This window comes from Crocuta crocuta, unplaced genomic scaffold (genome assembly GCF_008692635.1).
Source record: "Crocuta crocuta isolate KB4526 unplaced genomic scaffold, BGI_CrCroc_1.0 scaffold138, whole genome shotgun sequence".
NCBI classification, from domain to species: domain Eukaryota; kingdom Metazoa; phylum Chordata; class Mammalia; order Carnivora; family Hyaenidae; genus Crocuta; species Crocuta crocuta.
In genome coordinates, this window is record NW_027532585.1 from 8,751,149 (window position 1) to 8,764,578 (window position 13,430).

Consider the following 13,430-nt stretch of genomic DNA (forward strand, 5'->3'; position numbering starts at 1 on the left):
TGCTGGCAAAACGTAGAGGATTCCAAAGCCTCCATGCAGGGCAGAGCCCCAAAGTGGGAGAAACCTCGATTTCTGAATCGCCACCTGAAAGGTTGTCTGCTCACTAGGAACACTTGTGCTGGACATTCCAAGTAATGAGCAACACACTTTACTACATCCAGCCACTTGGGAATCTGGGGTTTATTTGTCACAGCGGCTAGTGTTACCATGCAAAGCAGCACAAATGGAAACTACCATTTCTGAGCACCTCTGATGGACTTAACAGGCAATGGGTGTTATAATACAGTTTGCCTGATTTAAGTCTCACAGCAATCTCCACGTAGAAGACCTGCAAAACTTTTATGTATTAGGAAACAGAGACTAGGAAAGCCTAAAGAACTTGCCCAAGATCTCCCAGTTATTATGTGGTAGAACCAAGATTTGAACTTGTCTAGTTACGAAGCTCCATGAACATTCCATTTTGCTTCACTGCAGGTGAAATACAGGAGATCTGACTTGGCTCTTGGATTAAAAAAAAAAAATTCTTATGCATTTTATATGCATAGATTTTTTTTATCCTCTAAGGAGCACAAATATTGTGCATGTGGTCACCCCACTTTTCATGTGTTAGATATGAAGTCCTATTTTATAAAGGGTGGGTGTGAGACGATTAGTTTGTATGAATTTGTTAGCATTTCCCAGATCAAGACGACGTTATACAAAAATGCCGAAGAGAAAGATACACTTCGCCTTTGTAACCTGCTGATACTCTTACGGTGTTTAATTTGAGCCGAGTCCAACAACTCAGGGAAGGCACGAAAGAACTGTTCCTCCATGAGGTATACAGCTAACAAAGGAGAGAACAGAAAGACTGACTTGTTCTCACAACAGTATGAATTTAAAGAACTATATGGGGTGTGTATTCTACAGGAAGCCCAAGTAGGAAGAAAAATGAAACACTGTACCTTGCACACAGCAATAAAAATGAGGGGACTCATTGTAGTAAGAAAATTCACAGCTGGCAGGCAATATCAGTGAGGCAATAGATACTTGGTCCATCTTCATGCTTACCTTTTAGGGTCATCACGTTTTTAAAAAAAGGTCTCCTTTTTATATTAACAAAGTCACTCCAGTCAATCGCTTTAACTCAACCCACATGAAAAATTTGGACGACTTTGTAAAAGTTCCATGCTTACACCAAGGAGAAAAATTGGTGCATCCTTTAAATTTGTGCAGCTTTCTTATTATGAAAGTTCTGTTTGTTTAACTAATAGGTTCTAATCATCAAGAAGTCTGTATAGAGCATTGAACATTATAGGTAATTATAGATAATTATAGATATGTTAATGAGGAAGAGGGAAACAAAAAACATTGATTCCTTCCTGAAACCAAATGAAACTTAATATCCACTCTGGTTGGTAAAAATAGATAGCATTTGGGGACATATTCAGGGGAACAGTCTACTCAGTCTGAACAAAAATTTCCATTTTGGTTAAATTAATTTGTTGAATGATATAATAAGATAACAGATGTAAAAATAGCCTGAAAATTTCAACGTCCATTATATAGTGTTACTCTTAATATTAGCATTCTTATTTTCAGCACATCATACAAGGTTAAAAATTACCAAAGTTTGTAATTTGGAGCATTAAAAACATCCATAATATATTAAAAAAATAATTACACATTTGACTATTAAAATGGACAGGTTAATTGGGGAGATTACCCTGAAATAACAAAAAGTTTAAGGGAGAATGTTTTTAAAACAAACGTTAGCACTTTCAAGTATCCTTAATAACGTTAGACATGCCATAGGACACACTCTAGAAATTCTCACAAGCCATGTATTTGCTCCGAAGCCTGATTTTGCTCCTGCTTTACCCACTTCCCTTTGCTCCTTCTGTATTTATTCCACAAGGTCCATCTCTCCCCAGTCTTTCCCTGACACCATGAAATGGACTTAATTACTTCCTGCATCTTGCTTCGAAAACACTAATTATGCTTATCCTGGGGATTTATAGCTATGTATTTTCCTAGTAGATATTTCGAAAAGATATTTCAGCTTATTACAGAGACTTACTATTCTAAGTGCCTAAGACAGTGCCGCCATCTGTTCCTGTCTAAATTATATAAAATCTATTCTTCCTTTCAGGTTGAATATCTCCCCTACCCTACTCGCAAATACAAATTTTGCTTATAATATTAATTTAAGTCAGCATTTTCTTGCTATTTCAGAGATCAGCTTAGCTCAGTCCAGGGCTAATGAACCCTGGGTTCTAGCTTCTTAGAGCCCAATAATTGTTTTCTGAATAAATGTTAGGGTTCTGCTGTGCTCTTTTCAAGTGCCACATGTTGCAAATATCATTGAAAATGGAAATAAACCAAAAGAAGGGCGCCTGGGTGGCCCAGTCACTTAAGCGCTTGTCTGGCTTTTGGTTTTGGCTCAAGTCAAGAGCTCACCGATCATAAGTTAGAGCCCCACATTGGGCTCTGCACTGACAGTGCAGAGCCTGCTTGGGATTCTCTCTCTCTGTCTCTCTGCCTCTCCCTGCACATGCTTACAAATACTCTCTCAAACTAAATGAGTAAACTTTAAAAAAAAAAAGTGGAAATAAAGAAAATTAGCTTCATTTTAAAGGTGTATTTTATGTGGACATAAATATCAACCTTTTACTGTGGATCAGGACTTTAGGCAATCAATTGTGATGAGATTACCAACATGGAGGATAATGGTAGGATTATTCAACAACACGCTTATTTTTCCTCCAAAAGAGACAGTCTTCAAAAAACGTCCTTGTCTGGCTTTAGGGTGGTTTTGTCTCTCTAAATAAATAGATATTTATTTAACTATGACTTAGAGTTTATACCTCAAGATGCAAAAGGCCAGCACAGTGCCATACATGAATGATGACCCACCATGACAGTTTCTTTGATAATGACTTTAGTTGGAAAAACATATTCTTCAATAAAAAAATTATTTTTTAATGTTGACTTTGTTCTCTTATGGCAATGCTGGAAAACATTGTAGCCCAACAGGAAATATAGGTGAAAGCTTCAAATGCAGAGCACACACACAAAAAAACATTTTTAAAGCTCATGCCCATCAAGTTTTTCACTTGATATAAGTCGTACACAAAGTCTTAGTCCAATGTGAACCCATGCTGTGAAAATTCTGTAGCACCCACCTCAGAAAATTCTGTTAAATACATAAACACTGCTGAAAAGAAAACTTCTGGGCACTAGAAGTCAGACTCAAAGGGAAAATAAACCTGATTAAAAAAAATCCCAAGGAAAGTTATATAAGTACAGTGCAACAAGGTCATAAGCTTAACGGTCCTCACTGTAATATTTGAAAGTAAATTGGCATTTTAGTGATCTGCTTTGGTCGTCATTCTTTTTCTCAACTCACAGAGATGCAACAGAATAAGAATGGCTTCACGTGTTATCTTACAAACCAAATGGAAAAGTTATAGGCATTATGGGGTAAGACACCTTTAAAAATGAGTATAATACTTTTTAATGGATTAAAAATGAACACTATGAATTCACTTGGACCACCTAAGGAGAAGGTTCTCCAAATAGGGTATAAATGACATCCTTTTCTTACCACTATGGAGCTCACCAATATTTCAGAGACCCTCACAAAGTAAATTTAAGCGTAACTTGAAAATATTCTTCAAGAGCTTCACCCAAATGACAACGTCCCCTGTTCTTTTCAGAGCAGAACCACAGCTTTTGAAATGCTGGACTTTAACAGGGTTGTAATTATAAAGTGAGTGATAATGGCACATTAGAAGTGATTATTTTACCACTGGGTAGACTGTTTAAAAACTTGCAGGACATGGTCAAGCAATTCCTATCAGCATAAAAAAAAAATGCGTATACTAGCAAAGGGATCTTTAAGATTCTGAACGCGAAACCACATACTCCAATGGCCAAAATAATGATTCCCTAGCAATAATTTTTTTCTGTCAAAAGTAAAATATTTCTATAGAAAAAAATTTTCCCTAAAATATTTTTGGGGATAAAATAGATGGTTAACATCAATCCAAATTTATAATCCCATTTTCTGTTCCCATATTGTAGAACAACATAAACTATTAGTTTGATGCTGTTGCAGTAGTATGGACTGAATTCCAATCTATGCCTAAACAATATTACTTAAATTAAAAACCTGAATCAGTGTTTATAGGCATAACATGGTATATTCAGATAACTCAGGGCTAGGATATCTTGTCTTTCTAGTTCTGTATACTTGAAGCATCTGATACTCAGCAGAGCTCAATGAAATCCTGTCGAAAATGTGAGATGCAATGTGTACCTCCTTTATATAACGTATATCACTCCCACTAATATTATGGAATCAGAAATTTATTCTTCTACTAACTGATAACAGCTTGAAGAGCAAGAAACTTACAGTTAATACTTTTGGATCTGTTTTCCAAGAAGTCTTATAAATGACTTACCAGTAAATGGAGAGAGATGAAAAAAAATACTTTCTTATATTTTATGCAGGAGATTAGTTAAGTTTCAAGCTAGCTTACAACTGGAAAAATAGTTTTATGTATTACTTTGTATTATTGTGCATTGTTTTACCCATCAATCTTTTCTGTAGATGATAAATCAATATATTTGATGATTTGTGTTTTTGAATAAAATTATTACATTGTACCCAGCAATGAACACTCAAAAGATTTCTTGAAGAGAACGAGGGAGGGGGAGAGGAAGGAGAAAAGAGAAGAAAGAGGTTGGTAATAACGATGAGGAAGAGGTAGAAGAATAAGAAAATGACAGGAGATATGGGAAAAAAAAAACATGAAATGATAAAGAAAAAGGCTACCTTCAGTTTTATGAAAAACTTTGTTTTAATAGATAATTCCAAGACTGATTAAAATTTCAAAATGAGGGTGCACTTGGGTGACCCAGTCCATTAAGCATCCGGCCAGCTTAGGTCATGATCTCATGGTTCCATTTCTGGCCCTGTGCTGACAGCTCAAAGCCTGGAGCCTGCTTCGGATTCAGTGTCTCCCTCTCTCTCTGTCCCCCCCATCCCCACTCTCTCTCTCTCTCTCTCTCTCTCAAATAAATAAACATTTAAAATTTTTAAAAAATCAAAATGAGTTCTACAGTGAGTTGATTAAAGTAATAATAATAAGGTAAATTGAAAGACAGTATCAAGAACCAAAAGATAGAATGTGATAAAACAGCAGTATTGTGAACTTGTACTTGATAATCTTCCTATAACTCCTTGAAACTCTCTGGAAAACTCTGTCAGTAGTTCAGCCAAGACTCTGAGACAATTAAAGATGCAAAGGAAGGGACTGCATATCTTAAATGCATTTGTTCTGATTCTCTTAAAAGTTCTGAACATGAAACATATTTGGTTTAATTGTTAAAAAGGTAAGCTGATACTTGATTGATTGCTTTTCTTGTAAGAACTCAAAAAAAGGTATAGGCAAATTAGAGAAAAGTGCTGTAGATAAGTTACTTTATTCTCACGAAAATGCTATAATTCTAAGAATTATTCGTTTTCCAGAAGAAAAAAGAGTACTCCATATGTTTCTCTGGCTTATTCTATTAGGACAAATAAATTCAGATTTTGATGAAGTAAAATCATAAAAAGCAAAAATAATCTGAATATATCATGTAAAACAGACCTATGGATGGAAGTATATAGTCCTAAAATGGGGAGTATCTGCAGCTTAAAATTAGGGTACTAATTACATAGCATTGAAATATTGAAATTGCAGTAAAATGTATTTTTTTAATTAAAAAAATATTTGTAAGAGGTATAAACTTTGGAAAAAGGGCATAAAGTGTCTGCTACAAAGTGGATATGGCTTGAAGAGTTAACAATGGTGACCACAATTGATAGCACTGTATTATATAAATGGAACTTGCTTTTTTCATTGAGAGACAGTGAGAGAGAGAGAGAGAGAGAAGTATGTGAAATGATGGATGTGTTAATGACATTGTGAGAATCCTTTCACAAAACAACAACCACAACCACAAAACAAACCAAACAAACAATAAAGAGAGCAAGAGAGAGAAAGAAAGAGAGAACAAGAACCCTCATAGGAAAGGACTAGGACTCCACGAAAACCCTCAAACAGAAATGGAAGAATCTTCTGTATCACTTCGACAACAAATATGGCCTGGGTAGAAAATATTTATTTTATAAGAAAAACTTATAAATACACTAACATCTTTGTGTTTCCCTGATGAAACGAGACATATGGGAAATTGTGATAAATATACCATTCTTTTAAAAATAATGTAAGTAGTGTTAAATATAGAGAAAAATGTATTTTGAGAAACAACGTGTTATAAGGAGTCTCTTTTGGGTTAGTGGATAGGTTCTAGCTGTTCTGGTTGCCAAGTAATGCTTATTCGTATTTTGCTAAACAAAGTAAGATAAAGAATTATTACAGCTCCTATATAAGACTGTCGCATACAATGCCACCAATAATAACAGACACAACCACATGTATTACTTCATAGGGAGCGTAGGTGTTACTAGACATAGCTACCTGCCTAAATTTTTGCACACGTTTAGATACACATTATCTACACATGTATATGAGATTCGATGAAATGACTTTTACCAGTTCAAATAGGCACAGACTAAATGCTAACACTAGAAAGTGGACATCGAATTTAATTCTGAGGTGCACAAGTATCTTGGCTGATCTGTAGATTCTGAAAATGTAGAAATGTAGATTCTGATTCAGTAGATCTGAAATGGGACCCAAGATCCTGCATTTCTAACAAGCTCCAAGGGGCTGTTGCTGGTCCTGAGCCCCACCTTGGCTAGTAAAGAACGAACCCATTCCTCTTTAGAACAGAACAAAATTAAGCTAAGAGAAAATGTATGTTTATATTCAGAACCTGCCTAATGTGAAGATTTCTAGAGGGAAAAAAACCACCAGACTTTTGTGAGGTAATTTACAAAATCTTTCCACATACGTTATTTTATTTATGCCTTGTATAAACTCTAGTAAATAGGTATCATTACCATCAGTTTTCAAATAAAATGTCAGAAACTTGGTTTCAAGTTCGGATTTGTAATTGCAGTGTCCATCACCAATAGACAATGGACTAGCCATTGTCTGTGTTAAAGCCCAACCAGGTCTAAGAACTAATAAGTCTCCGTTTGAGGGGATGTGGGGTCCTTAAGAATCTTTGGGATCTCACGCCAATTGTTAAAGAAATTAATGACAAATTTCAAGCTACTTGCTCCTGAATGGCTTTTAAAATGACTTCTAATTGCTCCTCTATCTTTACCATCAAATCCTTCTATTCATTTCAACTAGTAAAAGAACCAAATTTCCTAACATTTCCTAACATGTCTCCTTGTTTCCATGCCTTGGCCACTCCACCCTACAACCCCTGTTCTCCGCAATTCAGATCAGGCCACTTGTCTGCTGAAAGCTCTCCAATGGCATCACACTCTTAAGAGTCAGATTCAGGTTCCTTCCCATGCTCCAGGGCCCCACGGAGTCCGCACCCCATCTGGCTCTGACCTAATCATGTACCATGACCCCTTGCTCACTCTGAGGCAGCCATCTTGGTCTTCTGTGGCCTGGACATCCCAAACATCTTCTCACTTTAAAGTCCTGGTGTTTGCCTCTGCCCCAAATCTGCTTATTTGTTCTGTTCAAGATTCAGCTTACAAAGCACCTCTCTGGGAGGTCTTTCCTAACTAGCCTTAGGCTATCTTTATTTAGTACCTTGCTTCATTTTGTACCTTGCTTCATTTTGCCACTATCTGAAATGTACTAGTCCATTCATTTACCAATTCAACAAAATGCCTGACTCATTCTGCCCTCAAACTCTGTCCGCATATATAAGCTGCCTGGGAACAGGGAATTTGGCTATGTTGATACCACTGTGTCCTCAGCACATGGTAGACTGTATTCAATAGTCAGTTTTGGAATAAGTTATGTGAAGGGAACTTAATAAATGTGAGAACATGACATATTTTCACTACAAACAGATCTCTTTGGAAAACCTAGGTATGTGGGACCCATTCATATCTAAGTGTGGTCTCTTGGTTAAGAGCATAGAATCAGACAGTCTGGCTGTACTATTTTCTAGCTTGATTGTAAGTATGGACAAATAAACTCTCTGTACCTGTCTTTCCATCTGTAATAGGAGAAAAGAGTAGTGACAGAGGGTTGTGGTGAAGATTAAAGAGATAACAAAGGCAGAATACTGAGAAAAGAAAACATTGCATTATTTCTACATATGCTCAATCCCTGGTCCATGGTGGAGAGCCTGCAGGGACCTGAAGGAAGGATGGAGCACCTTTTCTTCACAGGAGGAAGGTTGGCCAAAGTAGAGCACCTTGTTGTAAAGAGATCAATGACCAAATGGAACACCAGAGCTGGGTGGCTTGATGTGACTCCGAGGTGAAGGAGTGCTGACTCATAATGCTTAGATACTCAGGGATGGCAGGAGCAAGGTTAATAACTGCTACAGCCTACTCCTCAAAGACATGAGGCTACTAACTGTAGGAAGACACTCTCATGGTTCCAGAGATGTGCTAGCAGGTACACTGGGCCCATTTAAGGTAGAGGGTGGGAGAGTCATGACTATCTTAAACTATCTGCTTACCTATTGAAAGGAGAGAGTGTGCCTTGCATTTCTGCCCTTGTCTAATTTCTCTTCCAACCTATTTTGTTTATTAACCACACAGTTTCCATTAGTTTTGTGCCTGTTGTAATTCTGGAGATAATTTACTTCAGAGGAAAGAAAAATATTTTCAGACTAAAGGGCAGATAACTCAGAGTTTTAAGTCAAACAAAATGGTTATCTCCACAGCTGAGAGTCATACCTGATTATTATAGCAGTAAATGTGACTGCTATTAAAAGTAAAAGTGACTCTTCCTTTTTTTCAAAAGGAAGAGTCACTTTTTATTCACAGATTTTAGGACAAGAACTTATAAGAAATGTCAAACGGAGTCAAGCCAATGGCTCATACACCCACCATGGTGTTTGGTCTTTGACAATCACTCTCAAGGTAGATTGTTAATGAGTCTGATAACTGTCCTTCTTGATGTTAGTCTTACACTAATAGGACCTACCATCAGCTCTTTAGTTTAATATAATTTACTCTCCCATCTGTCTCTTTTCTAAATACAGCTGTTCAATTAACTTGTAATCTCATCAATTTTGTCAAAAAGGAAGGGATCCACAAAAGAAACTTATTGGTATTAAACTCAACATATATCAAGGTATAAACGGCATTTAGAAATAATCATGTATTTTTTTCTAAGACCAAATGCATTCTGGATGTGTCCCTCTGCTGAGTCGCTGTTCTTCAAGAGACAGTAACTGCGAATTTGACAAAATAAATGATTCAAGAACTTTAGAAGATGAATTTCATTATTTGCTAGGAAGATATTAGTGATCAAACTAATGTGCTTTCCATTCTATTTGCATATAATTGATCATATATAATAATCACACTTTCTTTTATGATATTTCCCATTAATAGTTATCAAGTTAATGAATAAAAAAGTTTACTTATTTTTGTTGAGAGCTCTTACCAATAATTTTGAAAGATGACCACTTTCGCTGACAGTAACATATAAAAATGATGACTGTTACAGAGCTCTCTTTACTTCCTAAGAACTTGAATATATGATCTCATTTTATTTTGTAACAACCTTTTGGAATTCATAGAATCTGGTGTCACATTTCCATTTTACAAATACAAAACACAGAGAGAGGTTAAGTGATTTCTCAAAGTCACAGAGCTGATTAATTACCAGCCCAAATGATGGAGTTGTTCTCTTATTCTTCAATTCAGCCCATCAGACAATAGGTCCTAGATTTTGTGGAAAAGTAAAATTTCAAAAAACATTTCAGAGGACCCAAACAGGGTTGTCAATTTGGTTATTTTTCCGGTAAGAGAAAAGAAATATATAACTTCCACCTACTATTTATATCATAGCATAAAACTATCCCATCTTTTATCACCCCAAAATAGGAAAAACATCATCTTAGAAAAAGCATAGCCTTATGAGAAAGTCACTACTTTGTAATTTTTTTCTCATTTTGCTGTGGTCTGGTGAAAACTCCTGTTGTGGTCAAAGAACTATTAGACCAATAGTTGGAAACCATTTCCCTCTGTTCTGCTCTTTTAGGTCATACTAGCTTTTCTATTGCTTTTCCTCCATGCATTTCATAGTCTTTAAGAAAAAGAAACTAGTGAGTGCTATAAGTTTTTCCTCTTGAAAAATGTTCTTCTACTAATATTATAACACAATGATTAGCATCATAAATTTACATCACAATCAAAACACAGAGCTGCTGGCTGACGAGACCTGACCAGGTTGAGGGCTAGATGTGAAGCAGTAAATGCAGAAAGAACATGGCACCTGTCACATGACTTTTTTCCTCATACACTTTAGGGAAATGCAAGGACAGGACAAAGGCTTTGTGCCTGCTTTCTCATTTCTCACTCCACTTTCAAACTCAAGAAAATGAATTATCGTGATGACCTCTGTCTCGGCAAAGGCTGTACCATTCCTGTCATTATCCACAAAGTCCACCCTGGTCCTCCTCCCAGACTTGGTTTTATAGTCTGCAAAAGCTTCCCAAGCCTTATATGACAAATAGATATCTAATTTTACAAAACTTTATAACCTACCATTGTATCCTATCAAAAAGTTCAAGGGGATGGAGGTAGGTTTTGGGGATACTCTTAAAGTGACCTTTTTCATGTTGACTACATTGATAAGCTGATGTGAATGTTGTATTTTAGCACACATCAAAAGGGATAACCATCAAATTCCATTCAATCTTATCATCTCGATCAATGCATGATCCTCTAGTATCTGTGATCTTCTTTGATAACTTCCTTAAGCTTTGGGAGGGAAATACATGAATGGTACAGTGAAAGAGAAAAGGTAGCCCAATCAGACAAATCAAGCCCTGTGATCAAGGTCAAAGCAAGAATATGCCCAACTCAACTCAGTCCCATGTGGAAAGAGACTCACCAATGGGATGTTTTGTCAAAGAGAGTCCTTAGATGTTCAGTAGTTATAGGGATACCTTCCCCAAGGATGTCAAAGTAACAATTTTTAAAAATTCCTTAAATGTATACAAATTTTAACAATAAATTTTTTCTGTAAATAAAGATAAGTGCCTGTATATCATCAAATGAACACAAATTAATATAACATTTGTATTTGTAGAACTTTATGAGTTTTATGTTATATAAAACATTTTAACACATGGCATCGTTTCTTAGGATTTTGTTTTGTTTCATTTTTTTTGTTTTAGAGAGAGTGTGTGCAAGTGGTGGGGAGGGTGGAAGGGGAGAGTGGTAGGGCAAGGGGGAGAATCCTAAGCAGGCTCCATGCCAAGCATGGAGCCCAATATGGGGCTCCATTTCACAACCTGAGATCATGACCTGTTCTGAAATCAAGAGTTGGACACTTAGCCGACCGAGCCAGCCAGGCACCCCTTATTTCTTAGGAATGTTCTGAGACATGCAATATTATTTCCATTTTACTGAAGTAGATACTGAGACTACAAGGTTATGTGATCTGCTCAAGGTCACACAAACAAGAGCTCAAACCAGTCTGGTCTTTTGACCTCACCTTCAGGGCTCTTTCTGTTATTGACATTTTTCACCAGGAAAGTCACTTCTAAAGCTGAGCCCAAGGACCAAAAGAACAAGTGAAAGGTGGCTTTTATTCCAATTAGGGCAGAAAGCCAATCTATTAATAACGTTAGAAAGAAGGGCTGCCCCCGCTGTTAATGAATCTGGAGGAATTATGTGGGTTTTTTTTAGTTTTCTCACCATTACTACAATGCCAATGCCATTTGTGTTATTCTGATTCAGCTCCTTAGACCTCATCATATAGCAATAAGCCAAAACAGGATAGCCATGAACGCAGGTCAAGAAAAAACACCAGGCATTCACAAAAACAAATATTTGGAATCATTTTCATTATACCTGCTCTTCCAAAATAAACATTTTCATAACACTAAATTTAAAATATTGATGGAATTATTAATCACGTATTTTTGTGCCTTACACACTAGCCAAGGGATATCCAAACTATGCAAGATAAATTTTATACAATATGTATTTCACAAAACAAAACAAAAAAGATAGTTAAATTATAAGAAATGGGATGACTCCTCAGGGGTTAACAGATATTTATTTACTATATAAACATATACAGTCATAGCATGAAACATTTGTAATAAAAAAAGCTTGTCTGTTTTAAGTAGACAAGTCTTAGATGTCAAATTCAGGCTGCGTTTTCCAAAATTAATAACTAGTGTTTAATAACTAGTGTTAATTCAACCCAAAAGTTTGGACAGTATTAACTAATGCTAATAAGATTACCATGAACATTAGGCTTGCTGCTCACTACGGCTTTTCTTTTCCCATGTCTGATTATGATCTTTTTTAAAACAAATGGGATCATTAGGAATCATTTTCAACACCAGGACAAATAAGCAAGGTAAGCTAGATATTGTTACTGCTTTTGCCCCTAGTTCACATCATTTAGACTGATTAAAATGTTAATTTTTACATATGCGAATAAATGTAAAGGGGCAACAACTGGAGACCGCACCGTGTGCTAGCAATCATCGCGGGTGGGTAAACTGACAACATGTAACTGCATATTAAGACAAATGTAGAATTTAGACAAAGTATTCCATCTCTTTTCAGATGTATACTTTTAAACCTCAGGAACTGTTTTCGGTAGATGTCATGCCTTTTAACTTGAAAAAAGATAAGCGCAAATAAGCTCCCAATTGTCTCCCCAATATGTAAACCACATCTCGGGCTGCTGTCTCTGCTACTCCTTTGAAGTTTCCCTGAAATGTCATGTGTTGTGAAGACTGCTGTGCATACGCAAGACAATTTGCTCACTCTCAGAATTCTTACCGGTTTCCACTGCTATTTGGTATCCAGCCTCTAGTCTCCGAGATGACCTTTCCAGCCTCTCTGTGTTATCGAGCAGATGTGCCCTCTGAAAAAGAAAAAGGGAAAAAAATCAGACGGCCGTCTACAATGTTCTTTTTTTGCCTTAAAAAAAAATTAATGCCTTCATATGCTCTAACATTTCTGGGAGGGGGGCGGGGAGTCACTAGCCATTACAGATAATTTTTAAGTAAATCTCTTATGGGCAGATTTCCAATCAATCGTGTATGGACCATCCATTTTTTTTGTTTTAAAAGGCAGACTCATATTGTATGTGGTCACATGAATCTTATTCCCAAACACTGAGAAATGTACAAAGACAAGAGCCAACTAGATCTTTCCTGTTTCAGCAGAGTAGACGCGTGAGGCCCTTGCATAGATTTATGATGCCTATTTTGTATTTATTTATAATATGCAATCATTTTAAAACTCATTTGCTCCTTGATTCCTGCAGATAGTAATTTTTAACGAGTAACTTTATATTTAGAGAATGACC

General features: G+C 36.3%; 1 protein-coding gene across 5 annotated transcripts in view; it reads right to left on the reverse strand.

The window, feature by feature from the left end:
- VTI1A (vesicle transport through interaction with t-SNAREs 1A) overlaps positions 1-13,430 on the reverse strand; it is a 344,893-nt gene that overhangs the window by 242,649 nt on the left and 88,814 nt on the right. For all 5 annotated transcript variants that reach the window (XM_077779504.1, XM_077779505.1, XM_077779507.1 and 2 more), the window contains one exon: positions 12,899-12,983. In XM_077779504.1, coding sequence (XP_077635630.1) covers positions 12,899-12,983 — 85 coding nt within the window. The remainder of the gene's footprint in view (positions 1-12,898; positions 12,984-13,430) is intronic.